Genomic DNA, 24,081 nt, shown 5'->3' on the forward strand with positions numbered 1-24,081 from the left:
CCGCATGCAATGCACAAAGTGTCTATCTCCTGGTACCTGACTCTAAATGTCTTAGTCCGCAAAACTCCAGTCCTAGCCTCAAACAACAAAGAGCTTCCCCTACAATTATCATAGATATTTTCTTTGACAATTTCCTGTTTAAAGGTCCGGTATGTTCCCAGTGCCGATTTCGTAAGCATCCCTGTTTTCCACAGAGCTCTCTCTGTTTCTTTAACCTTTTTCTTAACCGATAATTGCTGATTTGCCCCCTTACTGCTGTCCAGATATTTGCTTGTCAATTTTCTAGTTCGCTTTCTTCATTTCGTGTCAACATTCTTTTTATACAGGTATCTGAAAACTTTCCTAGCCCACTGCTTCTCCTCCATCTTTCTCAATCGTTCCTCAAATGCTATCTTACTGCTAGCCTAGGTCTCTGCTCTCGAAAGACGCCCATCCCATATCACCCTGTACCCCCTGATTTGGTGTATTGCTATGTGCTCTCAAAGCTAGCCTCCCTACGCCACGTTGTTTAATTTCTAACCTTGCTTGAACATCTGGTCGCATGTACAGGACCGCATTACCGAAGGTCAGGCTAGGGACCATCACCCCTTTCCAGATCCCTCTTACCACCTCATACCTATTGTAATTCCACACTGCCCTATTTTTCATGACAGCTGCATTCCTACTAGCTTTATTCATTACATATTTTTCATGCTCTGTCAGATACTCAGCACTGTTATTTATCCACACCCCAAGATACTTGTACTCATTCACTACATTTAGCACGAACTCCTGTATTCTATGCTCGCCGCCCTCTTCATTAAATATCATGACTGCAGATTTTTCCTTACTATACTTGAAGCCTAACCTATCTCCCTCTGTACTGCATATGTCTAACAACTTCTGCAGGTCTTCCTTGTTGTCAGCCATAATCACTATATCGTCCGCGTATATTAGTCCCGGTAATGTCTGTTTAATCAATCCCCCTACTTGAAAAAAGATAGGTTGAAGCCTAGTCCGCTCCCCTCTAGCTTGGTCTCCAACCCTTGCAGGTACAACATGAACAACAAAGGGGACAGAGGACATCCTTGTCTAAGCCCCCGCTGTATCTCTACAGGCCTTGATACATTTTTTTCCCATTTTATGAGCACTCTGTTACCTATATATATATATATATATATATATATATATATATATATATATATATATATATATATATATATATATATATATATATATATATATATATATATATATATATATATATATTTAAAAGATTAATTACTCCATTTTCCACATCCAGTGTGCCCAGTATGTCCCACAAATGCTCCTGAGTAACGTTGTTATAGGCTCCCCTAATATCCAGAAATGCTAGCCATAAGGGCCTATGTTCCTTTTCCGCAATTTCTATACACTGTGTCAATGAAAATAGATTGTCCTCCAACCTCCTTTGTTTCCGGAACCCATTCTGTAGTTCCCCTAACACCCCCTCGTTCTCCACCCAAGCCTGCAGTCTATCCTTTATAATCTGCATCACCACCCTGTAAACCACAGATGTCACTGTTATGGGACGATAGTTACTTACGTCTGCTTTGTCCCCTTTTCCCTTATATATCATGTTCATTCTACTTAATCGCCATTCATCAGGGACTTTCTCATCCACTATCATTTTGTTCACTACCTGTATTAATGTTTGCTTGGATTTTGGTCCTAACTTCTTTATCAACATAATCGGGATACCGCCTGGTCCTGTTGATGTGCCACTAGGAACCTTCTTCTCTGCCCTTTCCCACTCTCCTTGCTCAAGTGAAGCTATTGCTGTAACCGGTCTATCCTCTTTCGATAAATTATGTACCACGTGCTTTGCTGTAAATTTTTCCATCATCCTTGTTCCTATGTGCTTTATTGCTTCATCCCCTTCTAGTCGAATACCCTCATCTGTAACAATAAACCTTTGTTCTAGCCTAGTCTTATTACTCATTGCATTTAGATGTTTCCAGAATTTTTGGGCTGCTTTTCTATCCTCTTTATTTACTTTTGACATCCATTGGGCACCCTTTCTTCTAATTTTCTCATTAACCAAATAGGATGCGTCCCTTCTACACTTTATGAAGGTATCCCATTTTCTGTCTACTTCGGGTTTTGGTTCCCCCCTCTTCTTGGAATATCTGTGTTCCCTGGACGCTTCCTGGCGCTTTTCTATTGCCCTCTTGACCTCCTCATCCCACCAACTCTTGGGTTTGCAGCTTTTTTCTTTTAGCTTTACTCGCACCTTAGCTAGCTCTAGCTCCAGTAATCGAGTTAATTTGGTATAAGTCCATTCTGTTTCCAGGGCTGCGCGCGCCACTCGTCGGCATCTTCGCGTACTAGCGCGAACGGCGCCTAACAACGGCGTTCCCTGCGGTTGAGCGGGTATAAAAGAAATAGAGGAGACTGTGGCTGACGTCAATAGTGGCGAATGATGGCTAGTGTGGGTGCGTTCGGCAGTGACTGCTGCAACGAAATAACGCAAGCGTTATTTCAACCCATGACGTCGCATTCGGTTTGAAGAAAAGACGTCACGTTCGGCAATTTTTTTGCTGTTTGAGCCATGTTTGAGCCGAGCCGAGCGGGCCGAGCAAGCATTATGGAAGGTCGGCGGAAAGAGCGCGCGTTCGTGTTCCACGTGAGTAATTTGTTCTTTCTATCTTTTGGTATGCACATATTGAGTGAATGCCTGTTGTCTGACACTTGGCATTCCGTTGTCAACTTCCTTGCGCCCGATTATTTTGTGTTAGCAGATAACCCAGGGCTAGCACGGAGCCCGCTTGCCCGGAGGGAAAGACTCATCTGTTTTATCGTAAGTTCTGCTCAAAAGCTCTGTGCAGGTCTACGGAAAAGAGCAAGTGCTGAGCATGTTTTAAATCTTTTGTCAACCCAGCCCAACGTAACTCATGGTCATGTAAAACACGCATAATTACCAGCTTTTGCGTGCTCCCGGAAAAATGCGGGAAACTTCTGACAACAGTCCCAGTTGAAACACGACCGGCTTTATTGTTTAAAGCCGGTCGTGAGTTGAACAAAGCGCTTGTGCGATGAGTTTTATACGCGGTCCGATTTTTTGTGGGAAAGTCTGTAGAGTGTTGACTTAACTGCACTTTACAGTTGTGGGCTGCTGTTACAATTCGCTTTCTAAAACAGGTGCAAAAATTGCGACAAGACAAGCGATTACGCTTTGATGTCTGCAGAACGAAGCATGATCTTTTACATTCATATTTATTTCAGAAAACAGCACTTGAGAAACTGGCAGGCAGTTTTCTGGTATGCACGGGCCTTCCCGATTCCTGCTTCGAGTCCGGCGTTCACTTGCTGGCGCAGAGGCTGAACAAATGGGACGTTAAAATGCTGAGGCAGCAAAGGCTCTAAGGCGCCACAAGGTGAGCCCTCAACCTTCTGTGAGAATTTTAAAATGAGTGCTGTGCCACCTGCGCCGAGCATCGGTTTTACGTGGGAAAGGTGTTTGGACCCAGGTGGCCAGCTAGCATGGAGCGCCTGAGGCAACTGGAAAAGCAAACTTCCTTTTAAGGCCTCTAATCTTAAGACCTTTTTACAGCTGATGCTGTAACGAGGCCTTAAAGAGATGAACATTGTGGACAATGTGCTTGATGTTCTTTGACTGTTTGGAAGCTTGTGACATTGTGGACAATGTGCTTGATGTTCTTTGACTGTTTGGAAGCTTGTGAGGTGCATAAAGCTGACAAGGCACTGTTGAAGTGTGTGACAGGTCATTGTGGTGATATTAGAAGAAGACAGTACAGCACAATGGGACAGAGAAAAGGAACACGCAGGATAAGCGCTCGTCCTGTGTGCTCCTTTTCTTTGTCCCGTTGTGCTGCTCTATGTCTTCTAATATGCTATACCAACAAGCCCAAACTACCACTTTGTTAAGATTGTGGTCATGATAGGTTTCTTTGATTTGGCTGCACTCTCTGTATTAGTTCTGTGAAGTTCCGCGGTGGTGCCGGCAGTGTGCAGCGTCAGTTCATACAGTTCAAATGCAGCTTGGCACTGGCCGCTTCCAAAACGAATGGTCGAGTGCAGGCCCGATTGTCTGATAGCCTTGCTGTCGTCACGAAATTGCAGCCAGCTGCATGCCGCCGACACAAACGACCACCAAGATCCTGAAACACTTGGAAGAATTTTCAAGCAGCAAATCGCAAAGAAGTCTTACCATGAACCTGCTCTAGGAAATCGTCATTTCACAGAGGAAAAAAAGTCATTGCATGTATACACACAGGCGACTTACGAATTAGCGCTGAAATGCTGCCCATGCGACTCGACTTGACCGCTTAGGTTTTCATTGTGACGCCTCAAACAGTCACTCACCTCCTCCGTGTGTAGGTCGAAGAAGCAGAGAAGGTATGGCACGTGTTATTTAATGAAATGATGACAGTTATTTGCTGAAAGGTTATGGTTTATAAGGATTTAACGTCTTAGAGCGACTCAGGCTATGAGGGACGCCATAGTGAAGGGCTCCGGAAATTTTGACCACCTGGTGTTCTTTAAGGGATCATGGACACCTAATGTTTGGGTGCGTGGTTTCTTCTCTTTAATGTGATGACCACTGTGGTGGCTGAGTGGCTATGGGGCTCGGCTGCTGACCCGAAAGACATGGGTTCGATCCCGGCCGCGGGGGTCGAATTTCAGTGGAGGCGAAATTAGATCTAGAGGACCGTGTACTGTGCGATGTCTGTGCACGTTAAAGAATCCCACGTGGTCGAAATTTCCGGAGCCCTTCACTACGGCGTCCCTCATAGCCTGAGTCGCTTTGGGACGTTAAACCCCCATAAACCAAACCAATCTTTTAAAGCGAAAGCTTTACTGGCCAGCTTTACTGGCCGCAGGTTGAGCAGTTTCGCGTGATTCCTGGAGAGCCGTGCTGCGCATGTGCGAGGAGCACTGAGGACACACCGCGCATTTCTCTCTCTCTCGCTCCCTAGTCACAACTGCACATGCGCCACTGAGCGCCAGGGCCACGCCTTTCCTCAAAATACAACTTTCAATTTTCAGTTTTCTCTTTCTTCTTTCCCTCCCTCCTTTATCCCTTCCTTTACGGCACGGTTCGGGTGTCCACCGAGATATGTGAGATGGTTACTGTACTTTGCGCACTCGCCGCACCATCTGGCATGACGTCACACCACGCGGCTCGCTGCCGCCGCTTGGTGTGACATCACACCGCGTTCCTCGTCGTTGCGCTCGCCTCCGTCGTTGCGCTCGCCTCCGCTCGCTTCGTCAGCTGCATCGCATGTCAGAGGATTGAAAAGGAGAGGTCGCGTACGCCACAACCACAGTTGTGTACTCTTTAATGCAACAACAACATAGCTGCACAACCAGACTAACCTGGACTTGGAATCAAAATTAACCAAGGCTAACCATGCTATGCCTTAGCTTTCGCTACCTATATCCTGGCATAGCCGAGCTAAGCCACTAAGCCGCAGCGTTCATTGGGTGACCAACCTCTCGCGATCAACCATTAATTTAACCGCCGCCTACCAGGCAGTAGGCGCGTTGCCTATCCAGTGTGCGGAATGCACTCAACGTTACAGGCCAAGCCACGTGTCTACTTACCCGATACACTGCAGCTTTCGCTCTCTAACTAGATTCAGCAGTAGTTGAACCGCAGCTAATTTTTTTGTAATGAGGTGTAAGGCATTAATTATACACGGATTACCATGGGGTATGCTCCTACGGCTGCTAAATAATTTATAACTGAATTTCTTTCTCGTGCTGTTTCAGTTTTAACAGCTGAACGATGATTGTGACCTCAAAGAGAGGTTGTAGGTCATGTGAGACGTGAAAAACTGCAATATAATTGGTGCTTCTACATTCGTTGTCATTCCTGCTCTTGAGGAAGGCTGGCTTCAGCATTGTAGTAAATTAAAACGATAAAGCAGCAATTATATCGCAGTTTTTCTATGCCTCATGTGACCTAAAACCTCTCTTTGACGTCACAGCTCTCATTCGGCTGTTGAAACCGAAACAGCATGACAGAAAAATTCGATTATAAATTATTTAGCGGTCGTAGGCGAATCCCACATGGTGAGTCATGCATAGTAGTGTCTTCCACATCATTATAAAGAAGAAAATATGCCATCAGAATTAGGTCTCTATGCTCTCTTAACGTGCACTGACATCGCACAGTACACGGGCCTCTAGAATTTCGCCTCCATCGAAATTCGACCGCCGCGGCCAGGATGAAACCTGTGACCCGAAAGACGTGGGTTCGATGCTGGCCGCGGTGGTCGAATTTCGATGGAGGAGAAATTCTAGAGGTCCGTGTACTGTGATGTCAGTGCATGGTAAAGAACCCCAGGTGGTCGAAATTTCCAGAGCCCTTCACTCTGGCATCTCTAATAGCCCGAGTCACTTTTGACATTAAACCACCATAAACCTTTCAACAAAGAATTGTCATCATTTCATTAAATAACTAGTGCCAGACCTTCTCTGCTTTTTCTACCTACACGTGGGCACCGCCATATTGCTGCACCGCAGCTGCGCTTCCATTTTGGCGAGTGCAAGCTAGCCTAGAACTCGTACTGCACTTCTTGAACTAGTGCAGAAAGTGCAGCCAAATGGAACAGACCTTATGATTATGTGGCTATTTCCTTTGCATTGGGTGGGCGACAGTTTTTGTCCTAGCCATTACATACAAAGAAGAAACAAAAAGGAAACGTGGAAACATTCACTGTTAAGATAATAGCTTTCACCTGAAGACACCAAATGAGCAAAGCCTGCCTGTATAGTGAACAAAGCAACTAGGCTGTCAAGGATCTAGCAAATTATAATTTTGAAAGTGGGCCTCCTTGTTTGGAACTGGCACCGTTCGTGCCCCTAGAGATAAGCAGCGGCGAGAAGCCACAGGCGAATGTAGGTAGGACAGAGAGCTGAACGAGGAAGTAGTTTCCATAATTGAAGAATACATGGAAAGACGAACGAGACATGTTTATGTTCTTCCTTCTATGTTTGTTGTTTTGTTTTCACAAGTTAGGAGTAGATGTTTGTTCTAGATTCACTTTTAAGAGCGTTAGCTCTTACCCATCACGTCTTCGAGATTTCGTGGGGTCTGCTACGATGGATGGATGGATGGATACGGCTGAACCCTTTAAATCGGGCTGTGGCTCAAGCCACCTAGCCATGACTTATGAAATTTTACTCTTCTCTTGATTTTAGCCACCAATCAGATAACCTTCGCTTGGTTATTTCTACCCACTTAAAATCTACTTTCCCTTCACTGTCCTTAAACCCCAATGCCTTGGATAAATCATCCCCGCTGCTTTCCACTGTAGGGTGAAGCCCTTTACAGAAAAGTATCAAGTGTTCAGCCGTTTCCTCCTCTCCGCACGCAACGCACAACGTGTCTATCTCGTGGTACCTGACTCTATATTTCTTAGTCCGCAAAACTCCCGTCCTGGCCTCAAACGACAAAGAGCTTCCCCTACAATTATCGTAGATATTTTCTTTGGCAATTTCCTGCTTAAAAATCCTGTACATTCCCAGTGCTGATTTCGTAAGCATCCCTGTTTTCCACAGAGCTCTCTCTGTTTCTTTAACCTTTTTCTTAACCAATAATTGCTGATTTGCCCCCTACTGCTGTCCAGATATTTGCTTGTCAATTTTCTAGTTCGCTTTCTCCATTTGGTATCAACATTCCTTATATACAGGTATCTGATAACTTTCTTAGCCCACTGCTTTTTCCCCATTTTTCTCAATCGCTCCTCAAATGCTATCTTACTTCTAGCTTCTGTGCTCTCGAACGATGCCCATCCCATATCACCCTGTACCCCCTGATTTGGGGTATTGCCATGTGCTCCCAAAGCTAGCCTCCCTACACGACGTTGTTTAATTTCTAACCTTGCTTGAACATCTGGTCTCATGCACAGGACCGCATTACCGAAAGTCAGGCTAGGAGCCATCACCCCTTTCGAGATCCCTCTTACCACTTCATACCTATTGTAATTCCACAGTGCCCTATTTTTCATGACAGCTGCATTCCTACTATCTTTATTCATTACATATTTTTCATGCTCTGTCAGATACTCAGCACCGTTATGTATCCACACCCCAAGATACTTAATTGTACTCATCCACTACTTCTAGCGTGAACTCCTGTATTCTATGCTTGCCGCCCTCATCATTAAATATCATGACTGCAGATTTTTCCTTACTAAACTTGAAACGTTATCTATCTCCCTCTGTACCACATATGGCTATCAACTTCTGTAAATCTTCCTTGTTGTCAGCCATTAGCACTATATCATCGGCATATATTAGTCCCGGTAATGACTGTTTAATCAATTCTCCTTGCTTGAAAAAAGAAAGGTTGAAGCCTTGTCCGCTCCTCTCTAGCTTGGTCTCCAACCCTTGCAGATACAACATGAACAACAAAGGAGACAGAGGACATCCTTGCCTAAGCCTCCGCTGTATCTCTACAGGCTCTGATACGTTTTTTCCCCATTTTATAAGCACTCTGGTACCTTTATATATATCTTTTAAAAGATTAATTACTCCCTCTTCCACATCCAATGTGCCCAGCTTGTCCCACAGATACTCATGATTAACGTTGTCGTAGGCTCCCTTAATATCCAGAAATTGGTGGTGCTACCACCTTTGATCACAGCGCCATCTGTGGCAGCAACTACTCACTACGTTTCGAGATTTTGTGCAGTCTCCTACCACCCTGAGATCAAGGCGCCATCTGTGGCTGCAACTAGAAAATCGCAACTTGCATTTAGGCTTGTAGCGCGATCTACAATAGCATTGTAGAAACAACCACCTGCCGCGTGCCTATGATGACGTCACGGTTAAATATGGTGGGTAGAAGTGGAACTGTGTGAATATGACGTCAGGGGACAAAATGGCGGCATAGTTTCGGTTTCTCGTATCCAAGATGGCACCCATTAAAATTGGTTGTGCCCTCTTATCCCTTTCCGCTTCCCCTCACCAAAAAAGTATCCTAAAACGGGTAGGAAAACTATCCCATTACGGGACCGCTATGCATGTATGCATTCGTTCCGCTATATATACTCCGACAGCAACGGCTACCCATCCGGGGACAGTTGTATACCTAATTTGGTAAGCAAGTAAAACCCTATGGGTTGTGTTATAGAAGTAAAACCACAATTAAATAATAGGTGAACATTGTATGCATGCAATTACTAATTGAAGCGCTACCATATCGCACCGTAAGCGGAATTCTACGCCCACCTTGAGCCCCAAACAAAGCAAATTCCGTTTGGGACGTATTTTTGAGGGCGTGCAACTCGACAATGGGCATTGTAATTTCTCTGATAGATGGCGCTAGGTGGTGATCGTTCCGCTAGGTGGCATGCATGCACACGTAGCCGAGCATGGTGGCAATCCACCCTATTTCAAAGGGTATTACATTCCGTTTCTCGAGATGAGCGGCGCATTCTTCTTCGCATTCTTCATCTAGTAAACCAAACAGCTAACGCTCGTTACTTCGTCTTCCAGGCGGTGGCGGCCTTTTTTGAGGAAAATGGAGAGGAGGTTGTTCTTCATCTTGAGACATGCAGCCCAAAAGACTGCACAGGGGTGACTCACACAACATTAGTGTTTGCATATTGTTCCTACTGTTCTGTGTGCTTGCACCCGTTGCCTCCAAATGAGGCATTGACATGATCTTACGTGGTGCTTTGCTGGTAAAGGATGTGTGCTGCATGCATATGGGTGTGTGGCATTCAGATTCAAGCACCAACAAGCCGTGTGGCTTCTAGTGCAGTAGGAATTATGAGAGGAAAAAGAGCCTCAAGGATGTAGATGAATAGTTTAGCTCTTCAGTTTGCCTTTTCTGAAAAATTTTGTGGCAGGAGGTTTTAGTGCATGTCAGCCCACCCCTCATGTAATAAGCCCTTGTGGGCCTTTGAGGTACAAAGAAATAAAAAGTAGTGCCCTTTCAAACGGTATAATTTGCAGCTTTGGTGCAAGATTTTCGGTGGCTCCTTTAGGGAGTGTTTGCCCAGAGCTTGTAGTGATTGCTTAATGTCGCTTGGTCCCAAGAACGAGACAGTTAACCAATTGCCCTTGTGCCTCTTGATGAGAAAATCTGAGAGGTAAAAATGACAGTTTACCATAGCTGTGAACAGTAATGAGCTGGATGTATTGCTGAAGAGAATCGAGGTCATCTACTTGACAGTGGTAAGAATTTTGGGTTGGTTAGAGCATAGATGGCTTAACATCATCTTCCGTATCTTAATAGATGTGGCATTGTTGGCATGTGTAATTAAAAATTGTTTCGATGTATGTGGCTGGTGAGTTGTCAGCTCGGGCATAATAAAGTTGTACACTTAACCAGAAGTACTTGTGCTGCTTGAGCGCAGGGCAAGAGCTTTGAGCGAGGCCACTGCACTACGTCCTTGCACTACGTCGTGGTGCTCGAACTTCCTCCTTCCCCCACCTCTGTTAGGAATGTCGCCATGGGGCCGAGGGAAAGTGGTGTGGTGTAATTAGAGCAGTGGCATGGCCATAAGGTCCATCAGAACAATGCGGCATAAGACTTGTTTGCTGGATTGGTACCACAGTCAGAACTCAGGTGAGTTATGAGTGGGCCACTGGAAAAAGACAGTAGAGCAGCGGAAAACATGCCACGAATGGTGGAGCACTATAGGCAAACTTTAATGCCTGTATTGCCATTGTGGTCAAAGTTATCTGTGAAACCATCAAGGGCAGCACCTGCTCTGAACGCATCGCATAGCAATAGATCAGAACTTCAATTTTATAGTTGGCTCATGGGCCTCACTACCGGAGGTGTATGAATCGGTTCAGATTTCACATTGAGAAGAATCAAATTCAGCAACCTTTATACTCACAGGTACAGTAAAACCTCGTTAAGGCATACCTCGCGGCACTGCGTAAAAACTATGTGCAAAGCGGCAATATTGTCACGAAGACGACGAAGCTGGCAGTGGTGCGGAAATGGAAAGGTCGCGTTATAGGTGAGCGGCCATTAAAATCATCTCACTGCCATCGTTCATCGCCGCTTATTATTCGGCTGGTCGCCACGTAACATTTGGTGTGAGATGCAGGGTATCATCCCCATCCTGGTCCTGTAGCTTCGGAGTCCTCCACCTGCCGTGATCGTCGGCTATGTGCACCTGGTTCGCCCCGCCCGGCTGTGCCCCAGCCCGCCGAAGCTGAACAGACCTCGCCGCTCACCCCAGCCCCGACCACAAGACACGTTGACATGACAACGCTGCCGCAACCTGAACCTGCGACCCGAGACGCCGCGCACTCGTGAAGACACCGCCCCCCTGCCCATGCCATTCGGTGCGTTCAAGGGCTTCGGCCGTCAGCTCCTGGCGACCTGCGACTCGGATGCTTCGTGGACCAGGATTCATTCACACATATCTTTCACCGTGGCGGCCAGCACTTCCCCCAATGCCATTTCTGTTGTACCATCCTCTGAACCCATCTCCACTGAGCGCATCTCTTCGTCGGTGTCTTCTATTCACTATCAGGACGATCGCTCGGCAGCCCCTGGTAGTGTCACGAAAACGACGAAGCTGGCAGTGGCGCGGGAACAGAAAGGTCGCGCTATAGGTGAGTAACCATTAAAATCATCTCGCTTCCATCGTTCATTGCCGCTTATTATTCGGCTGGTCGCCATGTAACAATATGCTCAAAATAAAAAGCAGCCCGAGTATATCCGTTGACCTGGTAAAAGATGATACCTGAGGTATTCCGAGGCCTGGATTGGGAACAGTTGGGGATAAGAGTTAATGGAGAACACCTTAGTGATCTGCGATTCGCAGGTGATATCGCTAAGTCGCTTAGGAGATGAACTACAAAGCAAGATCAATGAGCAGAATGGTGGGTCTAATGAATTAAAGGAGTTTAGACACTTAATTTTTGGGTGCGTGTTTTTTGTCTGTAATGATGCGTAAGACATTGTTATACATGGATTACCACCTGGTATTCTCCTATAACCACTAAATAATTTATATTGCATTTATTTCTTGTGCTGCTTCGGTCTCAGTTTCACTAGCCGAATGAGGACTGGCGCCAACGTGTGCTTACAGGTCGCGTGAGGCATGAAAAAACTGCAATTAATCGCTGCTTCCACATTAGTTGTCATTCCGGCTCTTCAGAAAGGCTGGCTTCAGCACTGCACTAAATTATAACGATGAAGCAGTGATTATATGGGCACTTTTCCATGCCTCAGGTGACACAAAAGTACTTTTTGACGTCATAGCTATTGTTCGGCTGTTGAAACCGAAATAGCATGACAGAAAAAATTCAATTATAAATTATCTAGCGGCCGTGGGCAAATATCACATGGTGATTTAGTGTAGTAGTATCTTTCACTTCATTGTAGAGAAGAAAACCTGCCACCAAAATTTTGTGTCTATACTCCTTTAACATGAAGAAAGCCAAATGGAAAATGCTCTTGGCCATTCCCTCCATGCAAATGCTATGTGGTGTGTAATATTGTTACGTGGTGGCCGGCCAAAGAGTGAGGCGTGATGAACAATGGTAGAGATATATATGACTTAATGGCCATTGGCCTAGCGCGAGTGCTTTGTGCCGGACCACTGCCAGCTTCGTTGTCTTCCTCAGAATATTCCTTTTTCGCATGGACATCGTCACATGTAGAAAACCGGGTGGTGTATCATCGTTTGCGTCAGAACTTAAGGACACCGAGAATTTCCCTAGGCAGCCGCTGATCACACACCATACATGGCAAAATTCCGTTTCAAAAGTAATTAAATTTCATTAGTAATTATTACTTTCCTAGAAATCTCACAGAAGTAATTAAATTACATTACAAATTACTGGTCTCAGAAAGTAATGACATTACATTACAATTACCTGCCTTAAGTAATGAAAATTACTTCTTAGTTTCGATGCTAAAATGTTGCGCATTGGTCATAGATTGTGCAAAATTTCGAGTTTTTTGTTTGCATCCCCACTGAGTTTGAAAATGGGCGTCGGAAATTTTGCCCCTCTTTGTCAGTTTGAACAGCCGCTTTGCTGATGTAGATGAGGTCTTTCTCATATCACTCTTCAATCAGAAGTACATCGTTCAATGTGTAATATGGTCCCACCATCCTGATTTTGAAGAATTTGCCATCCGCGTAAACAGCGGGAGTGCATTGATTGCTTATCCACCCATCATCCCAGAAGTACACAGTGGCGCAGAGAAGCTACCAATTCTGCTGTTCAGTTGATTTGATCTGGAGGCAAGTTGATGGAAATATATTGCATGTCGCTGGGACGCTTGAACTTTGGGACACAAACGAAGAGAGACACGTGGAACACGGAACACACTTCGTTTGTGTCCCAAAGTTCATGCTGGCCCAAATCATGGATTCATACCAACTGGCCCAGAAAAATGCCATTTTGCTGGGACGCTGTTGCATGTGTTGCCCTTGAGTTAGAAATAGGGCTTCAAATGAGGCCAAAAAAAAACCAACAACTCACGACCAACTTTCTTAGACGTGTCAGTTGAGACTTCTTATCAGTGCAGCGACGTCAAAGTACTTGCTCAAGCACTCTCAGTGCGTCTGCGTGAAGGTACCATATGGCATGCCTTGGTCATGGAGCTCTCCTGGTGGCCATGCAGTGCATGTGTGTGAGACCGTACGCAGTGCAGGAAGATGCGTAGCAGTCCTGTGACTGATATGCAGACTCTTCACCAAGGCAGTGCTGACGCCTGCGCGCACATCACCTCTCGTCCACGTGCACCGCTTCCCTGGGGTGCTGGCTTTTACTGGTTGCGCGCTTTTAAGGTAAAAGCCTTAAGTGGCACATTAACGTCGATACCCGGCGTAGTTGTCGATGTCCAAGAAAAGTGGTCCACAACCCCCAATGACATCATCAGCAAAGAGGAAAATTTCTTTCGAGGGTGCAGAGAATTTAACCAAGGGGCCTTCAGATTGCGAGGCGATCGCGCAGCCCATGTGCCACACAACGGCGTTGCTTCTTGGCGAGTAATGATTCATTTAATGTATGTGTTGCCCTATGACTGTATGCTAATGAGTAGGTGTGTCATTAGAAAGGAAGGAAACAATATAAATTTAAAAGTGAATGTTTTTCGCCTTCAAAGCATGGAAGTAGTCTCAAGTGCCCTCCGTAATTTATTCTTGCTTTGGGAGTCGCCGCGGTGCCTCATTGGTTATATGGTTCTCGGCTGCTGACTCGAAAGACTGGTTTGATCCCGGCCGCGGCAGTCTCGTTACTGTGGAGGTGAAATGTTATAGGCCCTTGTAACACTGTGCGATGTCAGTGTCTTTTTATTTTTTATAATTTTTAAGTAATTTAATTACTGTAATTTCATTACAGTAATTTAATTGCTGGCTAGTCTGCCACACACTGATTTCAAGGTGATTGCACACTGCTTTTCAATGAATGCGGAATCCTGACATGATAGCGTCTGCAAATGGTAGGAGACAAGGCCTTTTGCATTTTTAAGGCAAAGATTTGTGCCACCTTCCCTTTTATTTTTTTTTTGTGTCGCCCCCCCCCCCCCTTTTTTTCCTCTTTCTTTTTTTTTTTTGATGTTATGTTTTAGCAACAAGCTTCAATTAGCACCTTTGAAAAATTTGTTTGCTGGTCTGCACGTGATTGTCTCTATGTCCAGGTTTTGTGCCATTTCCTAGTCCCTGGAATTTATTGGCACTTTCAATTCATTAAAACTTTTGTGAATGTGGTGGCACAAATTTTGAAAAGCTCCTTTTCTAGCGCTTGCAAGTTGTTTCCATATTTTCGTTTTCCATGGGGGTGAAGTTTCATGGCGCATCCAGTTCATCAACTATTTCTTAGCGTTTTCAGATACTTTGTCCCATTACACTTGTGCATTGTGGAAGAGCCGCAGCTTCTCTTAAGATGCTTTGTCTCCTTGCCTTTGCGCAGAGCAGCAGCGGCGTCTTCTCCGCAGTGCTCAGGTTCATGTGGGCAAAGCATTAAAAAATGATGACTAGCTTGGCTGGCATTTTCTCTTGGTCTCTGAATGCATCATATGATCAGAATTTGGCAAACTTATTGACATGTATACCAGGGAATCGCTTCAAAAAGTTATCCAGGATTTGTATTGTTAATAAAAATATCACAACATGCATAATTTTTTGTTTTATGAAACTGCAGATTACATGAACCAAGAACAGAACAGCAAGGTTCTACTGTTCTTTGAAGGGCTGTGCTGGTTTTAAAGGGTGTCAGCAACCTAGAATTGTTAGAGGAATTTTGTTTACCTGGAAAAAATCGGGAAATTGTGCGGGATACCATCAAGAAAGTGGCCATGTCTGGGAAAAAAACACACTGAAATTAACGCAGGGGTCTGCCGCGAGTTTTAACGATACTGTGAGTGTCCAGCACGTGGTCCGTTCTGATTGGCATGACATATTTTTGCTTCTAATTAGTATTAGGCATGGCGGCCTGTCTGTTTTAGCTGTCTTTTTCTTGTCTTCAATTAACTGAGCATTGTATATACAGGTTGCCACACTCCTTATTAAATTTGGGCTGGTGCATATGAGTAGACACAGCTAGTTCAAAAGTATTTTCTGTGGAATAAGCTGTAGTCATAGTAATGTGCAGAATTCATGCACTTTCAGTATGCTGATGCGAGGTGCCACGCCACGCTAGCGTGGCATCAAAATTGATCTGTAAATCTTCCTCTCAGGCCTCGTCAATCTTGTAGGCTATTGCAGAAACAAACAAATAGAGGCTAGTTTCTCTGCGGTTCGAGCTGCGATGACGAGGTCGTATAAAGCTGTTACTTTTTGTGGAAATCGCTTGATGCTTGTCCTGTGCCATTGCTGCTATCGAAAGGGATGCCAGTGTGTGCCTTCATTGGAAAGGCAGTAAAAGCCAGTGCTTCTCACTGACGAGCAAACCAACCTTTGGCAGCCCTCTTGTTCAAGGGTTCCTTCTTGAAAGCCTGAAATATTCTTTTGCAGTACAATGAGCAGTGTATGAAGCCCCTGAAAGCATGCAGAGTGTTCCGTTTAGAAATTTTCCAGAATTTTCTCAAAGTAGAGTTGTTTGTTTCTTCTGTGAAAGCACATGTAATGTCAGCACATATGGCCACCACTCTTATGAACCATTAAAGGAAAGCAAAAACTTGTGAGCATAATTTTAACAAGCTTCCAAATCTAAGAGTCCGGATCAGTCAGGCACTTTTCGTCCAGTGAGAAGGGAAACAGCTGCTGAAATTCCTGCACAGATATTCCTAGTTGAATTGTGCCAGCATCTATGGGTCCGTTACGGCCAGGGATTCCAGTGTGGTGAAACCCATACACAAGAGTTAAGCGGGCTATGTCCCGTCAAGAATGCTGCATCTGGGGCAGCATTCCATGTCTGGAGGTGTCACAAGGGAGTGTGGAAGAGGTCGTCTTGTTAATGCTCTCACTCTTGTTGTAGCTTAAGCTGCTGTTCATCGATTTTTTGTGTCATTTCATGTTTCTCAACAATGCCACATCATGTCATATGCTTTTTCAGTGTCTGAACTGTGACAAGAAGAGCATCTCCACCGCAGCCGTGGCCTCGTGCTTGAGTACTTGCCTCGGCTACGGGAGGTCGTGGGTTCGATTCCCGCGGTCTCCGGTCCACCAGCCGGTTAATCCAATGGGAACAGGCGGTCCCCTGGTCGCATGGGAAGGATAGCCTGCACCTCAAAATTTCCGTCAAATGCGGGCACAAAAAAGACTCCACGTGGTTAAAACCCACAGTCCAAAACTCTCGCCTTGTGCCAGTTACAAATCTTACAACGTTCATGAAACGTTCACTTCTCTAGCCTCACGAGAGATGTGCCATAGCACTCTCCGCTCACAAACCCCCTTCGAGCAAGGTGCAGCAGTATTTGCTCGCTACCTTTGTGGCTGGCTCACAGGCATCGGCAGGTGTGCATGACGGGTTAAAAAAAAATTGGCGGTGGTTTAGCTTTGCTTAAACCTGGAGTGACGCGATAGCTACAGCTGGTCGCGTGGAACTTGGTCACGTGACCAACCACGTGACGAACTACGTGATCAGCCACGGCGCCGTGCCGCCGGCAGCTGCTCCGCACCACGTGACAGCATGACGGCGGCGCCACGCTGAAGGCTTGAAATGCTACCGTAGTGTAGCTATCACTACAAAAAAGATTGGCTTCTACCGCACAAGGCGGATTTAAGGTTGCTTGACGGCGGAACTTATCTCTGATCCGTCAAGGCAGCGGTTTGGTCAAAGACCCTTTTCCCAAGCATCTCACCCCAGGTGAGCTGAGCACCATGCCGGGGGAAATCTTGTACCCATTAAAAAACCAGTGGGTACCTGGCGGCACTGGGAATCGAACACAGCACCTCCCGAATGTGAGGCGGATGCTCTACCACAAGGCCGCGCTTCGTTGCTTTGATCTTCACCAAAAGGCCGAGAAGTGAAAAGCCGGAAGGTTGTCCTTTGGCAGCTTACAAAGTCAAGCTGTCACGTTTTTTCCTGAACACAGTTGTGGCTCAGGCTAATTGTACCCTTCTACATGATTTCCCCTCATTCATTACGATGCTCAATAAGCTTTAGGATGTGATAAATGATGAGGAGGAATAAAATATTTGTGTGAAATTTCAAATATCTGTTTTATAATTTGAACTACTCGAAAGTAAAGCATATCGCAGTACTGGCCGGCATTTCGAAAGGCCCTGGTATGTGCAGCATGTGTACGAGAGCAGACGATGCAGCGGTCCCTGTGGCACTGCTTTTGGAGCTCACATGGCCAGGGTTGCTGCTCTTCCTTGGGAGTGACGTTGTAACGCACCCTGACACTCAGAAACCAAAATCGCTCAGCATAAATAATGCGATATTTAATGCGCATATTTGAATCGCAGAGCACGTATCACGTGCCTGGTGGGAGTATGCAATGTTTGAAACTAAGAACACGCCAACCAAAAATTTGATGTCTCCGCCCCTTTAAGGTTTTGGGTTCAGCATACGGAGCTTGTGACCTCCTGTGTGCCAGTGTCAGAAGCCTTTCAGAAACCCTTTCGTTGTTTGTCTTGACTATTTTTATTCATTCTTGGTCTCTGCCTTGTACACACTTTTTGTGTGTGGTTTCTCCGGCACATCTTGAACAATGTTCTTTTTATCCTTTTTTTTTAGGATCTTTTTAATGTCCATACACAAAGCCACTACAGGAGTGTGTGGGCTGCTGTTATAGTCTGTTGGGAGATGTCCTGATCTTTTTTTCTCTCATATGCATTCCATTTTTTGTGTTTTTCTCTTAGTGGTTTATTAATTGCATTTTATTGTTCTGCGTTTGCATACTTTTTCTCTTTTCATGGCATCCAACCCTGTGTATGACTGACACTAGTGGAAAGAGTGCAGCAGCCGACCTCGCATGACGCGGAATTCTCTGGTCCCAGGCACCTATTCCCTGTTCCAGGCTACTGGCTCAAGATTGTGCCCACAAGTCTGCACCTTGGCCTATAAGCAGAGTCGCATTAGACCCACGTTGGCCAGGACTTCCGTGCCAAATAAAGTATTTCTACTGACACGCCTTGTCAATAATTAATGAAGAGTATGAATAAATGAGTAATAACTTCGTTGGAGCAGTTTTTTTTTTAAGACCATACCCAGCCACCACATTGTTTCCTCTGAGTAACCTACTCATCTTTGCGGTAAGTGCTTGCCGTGTGTCGCATCAGTCTGAAGTGTTGCTGCAGAACCGTATATTGCCTTCCTGTTTATGCCATTGCAGCAGAAAATGCTCCACAAAGCTAATGAGGAAAAGAAATTTCTCCAACATGCTGCTTCGGGGAATGAACAGGATGATTGTGGGCACTGCACGTGTCTACTTTTAATGCATAGGAGGGGCCAGTTTCAACTTCTTTACAGGTGGGTAGTGCCACTTCTAATTGCATCACCACTGAGTGTGGGATGCTTGTACACACACCGCCACCTCACTCGGCACTTGAGCATTGACGGGAAGCTCTTGCTGAACATTGTAATCGAGGCCCTTTGAATTGAGTGTTCCTTGTTATTTTACAAAAGGTAACTGTCCTAGCAGTGCTACTGGGATTACAATTCGCTGCAAACGAGGTAGATTCTGTAGCATTGGGCCCTTGCTGGCAGTTTGTGAAATTGGTATGACGCGAAACTGCACTGCAAAAGAGCATAAAGAAAAGATGTCTTCCACAGTAATATGCCATGCAACATGACATGGAAACCATCACATCGCCAGTTTATCCATTGCCTTCAGGTTCAAGACAACTGCTAGTTTCTATACGGTAGCTTCAGACTGTTGCACTGGAAAACTACATCTCTCTTGAAGGCACTTTTTGAGTAGGAATTGGGTTTAACCTGGTTTGCATGATTTATGCTTTGGGTGCGCAAACTGGGTAATATCGGGCTTTAACTGCTAACAAAAGGCCCTAAATATTTGCTAAATTTGATTTATAGCCTTACTGTTGTGACATATCTTTCGTCAAGCAGAACAGTGGCCTAAGCTAGGTGTCCGAGTGACTAATTTGCATCACCTCTTAATGTCAGATTAATTTTTTTCTTGGTTATAACTTTTCTCAGCTGCTGAGGGCCATCATTGCCAGAGAGGTATGTAAGGTGCGTACTGTACGCAGACAAGGAAATTGCTTAATTCAAACCTGCGGTATTTACAAACTGGCACTTCGCTCCCATCAAAATTGCGTATTTCAGTGTGACAAAGCTGCCGGTAATATAAGTGTACGCAACGGCCGTACAGCTTATTAATTACCTGTCCTGACCGATGTAGCATGGCAATGCAGCATGCGGCCATCGTGGAGAACCACTCGTCTACTACCTCCTGTCACATGGTGCTTTCGAAGTGCAGTTTCTCTCCCCAGATGCGCTCCTGTTACTGCCACGACGTAGGACCAGTTTATTTTAGCACATGCGCGGCCGATCAGGTGGAATCTATGAGGCGCCGCTATTAATGCTGTCAGTGTTGATGAGCGGTCGCATAAGAATTAAAAGACCCGTACCAATAAGAGCCGGCATCGTCAGATTGTAAACAGACCTACAGCATCTGCTGCTGTGGCAAATCTCTCAACCACACGATTCTCTCCTGCGTGAATCACATCCTAAATTGAGAATATAGCATAGTTGCAGCTCATATGGACCAAGATCACCCAGTCTCAACCAGAAACCTGTTGGCCAGTTTTAAACAAAGAATCATAGTTGTTTGCTTATATGTGATGGCACACCTTGTTTTCCAAAGCATTGTTCCAGTTAGAACTAAGTGAAACTATAATCAAAACTTGGGTGCACCTGAAACATAACGGAAAATAGTTCCAGTTAGCGACTTAATAGAAGCTAAATGCTTCTGTCTTGGACCAACAGTAGGTCAACTTCATAAGCATGTCAGATTTCCAATAGTCTCCAGCTATGGAAACCACAGGTTTCTATGTGGTCTCAGCTCCGATATGTCAGATTACACTGTCTACATTTTCAGTTGGTACCAGTCGAAAGCCTGCAGGCATGCATTGCAGCTGTCTTAAGGCTTCTGCTATAATCTTCGTGTGTGAGATGTGCCCTAGTTTTGATTAGTTCTTTTTTATAAGGAAAAGCTCTTAAAGAGATCTCTTTGACACCGGCTGAACTTGGAAAAACAGTAACAGGGAATAAAGTGTATACACTTTAGTGCCCGTGGCGGGAGCTGCTAGAGGAGATAGCTGGGTATGCACTTTTAGGCGTGGCTGCAAGCCCTTCTGGCCCATGTGGCTTTGCCCATTTGTGCACAGTAAACTCATTGCGCTGCAGCCACGAGAATCATATTTTGAAAAATCTAAAAACTGATGTGGATATTAGGGTCAGCTACAATTAACCTTTCAATAAATAAGGCACATTACTGTAATTGGTAAAAAATTAAATCATACATTAGATTACCAGCCTGCTGGTTAAATAACTCATGTTAGTTTATTTTGACGCACTTTTTTAAAGGGGCTCTGAAACGCCTCCCGAGGAGAGCACATTAACTCACTTATTCACTGCACTGTGTTGCCATGAAAACCAGAGCCAAATAATACTCTTCTACACGCAGCAGACGACCAACAATACGCGCCGAAGTTGGCGAGCCCTTCCCGGCGACTTTTTCATGCTCGCACCCTCCATTCCCCGCATCTGCGTAGACAAGGTTTGAGGTGGCCATTGGTTAGATTCTTTAAGACGTCAGGCAGTTACCGTGGCCGCGGCCAATAAGCCGCTTATCTCCGGCGGGTCGGGAAGCTCCGCTCCCAGAGGGGGGTCAGCGAAGGAGCGCCTGCCTTCCAGCGTGCAAAAGGTGACGAGAGGAGAGGGAAAGGCATGAAGACACTGAAATTCAAATTTTAACTACAGATAATTCAGCTTCTACAAAGCGCATTTAAAAAATCCTATCTAGACACTATTTGTGAAGCAGCGTGCTTCAATATCCCAGGCATGCCGCAACTTTATTAGAGCCCCCTTCACAGCCCCTTTAACACAAAAAATCTATTTAAAAATTATCACGTCTTCGGAGAAACACTGTAAACTCAATTTTTGAGCGATTATAGTATATGTAGGGTAGCTTCTAGAAAGTAAATTGGGCTCGGCATATATATACCTTGCTACTGAAAACTCTCACGTGCACCTGCTGAATGGCATTTATTTTTTGTTTTGTGCAAAACATGCCTTACTTATTTTCTTCTTCCGTAACTACTACTTATTTCACATAGCAATAAAAACTAGTTCAGCTGCAGTTGTGAGTGCACATACAGGGATGCATTTTTCTAGTGATTATTTCTCTATTGCAAGCGATCAACCTGCATCAGCTCACCCTGTTACCCATTCTTCTGGCCGAAAAGCTTAGCTACACCAAGGAATCAGCATTCTTGGGCATGTGTGACATCTTTGGTCATATCGTCCAGGTGGTGATGTACGTGATTTGTGTGCATCCGGGAGAGGATGGCCCTATGGGCCATGTACACCTGATCTAAATATACGATATTTTGGTATGCTAATGTGCTGAATCATGTAGATAAAATTTGGTATTCCAAAGGTGATTTGATCTCATTAGATATACAGCAAAACATTACTTATTTTATTTAAAGTTCCAGAGACAATATGAAGTTCAATTTTTGGCCTGCATGTACAACCTGAGGTGAGAGTGGAGTGTGCACTTGTGTTCATATATAATTGTTAAATGCAACAGAACATTACCGTCACGTTTTTCATGGGACCGCGAAAAGAAAAAAAAATCAGAAAAGCCAGGGAACGTAGCGTGAAAGAAATTGTGCAGCGCTGCCTGCAGTTTTTTATTATTGTGACATATGCACCATATATGCTTCTCTGGAATTAATGTGTGGTTCTCACGATCGTTCTGCATATGTGCAAAGCTTCAGAAGCGCACTGCAATGAGTCTCGGTTAGCCTGAGCAGCTGTCTGTGGAAGAGATTTAGCAGTGAAGAGGGAGGCTGTCTAGAGCGTGCGAAGATGCGGTACGCGTGCGCTTCTTCGCTGCTATCACGGTGGCCGCATTGATCACATAGAATCATCGCCTATTGGAATCTAGAAATTGTGTATTTTAAGGTGCAGGTAACAAGAATAAAGCGGATGGCAGAAACAAAATTATCGGAGCCAACCCACGGACCGCATTTCGTACAGCACTGTTTGTGCCGTCCACCGCGGCATAGTTCAGTTTTTGTGCTGCCATTCGCGTTAGCGTCACAGTGGTGATGTAACTGTGGCAACAGACGCACAAAAAATCACATGGCCTGTAAGTGTGTTGGCGTTGGCCAGGGTGCTTCCTTCCAGAAGTCGCCAAACGCAGCGGCGAATAAAAATTAGGCGCCTACATAGAGTACATACAGTCTCGCTTTTTCTGGCCGGCGTCGCCATTACGCGCACATTGAACGAATTCCGGGACGGTGTAAACTACCATTGTGAGATGACTTTCGCGACGTACGACAAGGGAACTATGAAACAATTGCATTATGTAACAGATATAGGCGATCGAGTTTCTGTTGTAGGGGCTTCTGTGGCAGCTGGGCTATCTGGCTCATATTAAAAAAAAATAAAAACGTAGCAACGGGTAAAAACTCAGCAACCGCGAATGTAACAGCGGGGTTCTACTGGATGTTTGTTTTGCAAAGGAAAAAAAATCAATCCTGCCTCTTTTCATTGCGAGGGCTAGAAGAGCCAGTTGCAAGCACCATATATGATAAGTGCGTTTAGTGGTAAAACCTTTTATGCGCGATCCTTCCTCAATCACACGCTCACACAGTGAACTCTCGTTGTTTCGTGCTCGCTTTTATATAGCTCGAACTTTCTGTCAATCTGTTGTAACTGAATCAAGAGCGCCAAGAGTGGATGCGTGTGTGTGCGGCAGTAGTTTTGTAGCCGTGCTCCCTTTGAGCAATCTTATATATAAATTTGTTTCCATAATAAACCTTTGAGATTTTCGACAAGTTTTTTGAAGATGAAGACAATATATCCAAGGGTCATTACGTTTAGGGACAAATTGTGCACGCGCCATGGTTGAAAAATTATATATATATATATATATATATATATATATATATATATATATATATATATATATATATATATATATATATATATATATATATATATATATATACACACACCAAAAGTGATTTCTGGCAGCTGATTTGGTCAATATAATATAAAATCACCAAAAATTGAAGAAACCTAACAGGATTTAATTCACGATCGACGTTTCGGCTGGTCCTCCAGCCGAAACGTCGATCGTGAATTAAATCCTGTTATGTTTCTTCAATTTTTGGTGAATATATATATATATATATATATATATATATATATATATATATATATATATATATATATATATATATATATATATATATATATATATATATATATATGGCCACGTACCAATGGTCAGGCATTCGACGCCTCGATACTTCAAACTATTAAGCGACCGAATATTTGTTCAAACTATGCTGATTGGAAACGAAGGGTAAGGGGACCGAAAAATATTTCTTTACGGAGTTCGGAATAAATTTGAGAGCCCGACCATGGGTTACGTGGTACTCGGCGACGGCGAGAAACCTAAAGACAGCAGCGAGCTTTAATCCTGCAAAGACAAAAATCAATTCGCAACATGCCGGT

At 44.6% G+C, this 24,081-nt stretch overlaps 1 protein-coding gene across 6 annotated transcripts; it reads left to right on the top strand.

Moving 5' to 3' along the window:
* Window positions 1–2,373: 2,373 nt before the first annotated feature.
* LOC144114973 (uncharacterized) lies at window positions 2,374–18,548 on the top strand. 6 transcript variants are annotated; one of them, XR_013311175.1, is made up of 5 exons: window positions 2,385–2,644; window positions 2,760–2,818; window positions 3,244–3,395; window positions 13,662–13,763; window positions 18,311–18,548. XR_013311175.1 is itself a non-coding variant. In XM_077649053.1 (2 exons), the coding sequence occupies exons 1-2, from the start codon at window positions 11,292–11,294 to the stop codon at window positions 18,427–18,429; spliced, it is 402 nt and encodes a 133-aa protein (XP_077505179.1). In that variant the 3' UTR covers window positions 18,430–18,548. The 6 variants fall into 6 exon arrangements, 1 of the variants encoding a protein (XP_077505179.1); XR_013311172.1 differs by having other exon boundaries at window positions 2,374–2,644; window positions 2,757–2,818; window positions 11,061–18,548; XR_013311176.1 differs by lacking the exons at window positions 13,662–13,763; window positions 18,311–18,548 and adding an exon at window positions 9,490–10,391 and having other exon boundaries at window positions 2,389–2,644.
* The last annotated feature ends 5,533 nt before the right edge of the window (window positions 18,549–24,081 follow it).

Source organism: Amblyomma americanum, chromosome 1 (assembly GCF_052857255.1).
Source record: "Amblyomma americanum isolate KBUSLIRL-KWMA chromosome 1, ASM5285725v1, whole genome shotgun sequence".
Lineage (NCBI taxonomy): Eukaryota > Metazoa > Arthropoda > Arachnida > Ixodida > Ixodidae > Amblyomma > Amblyomma americanum.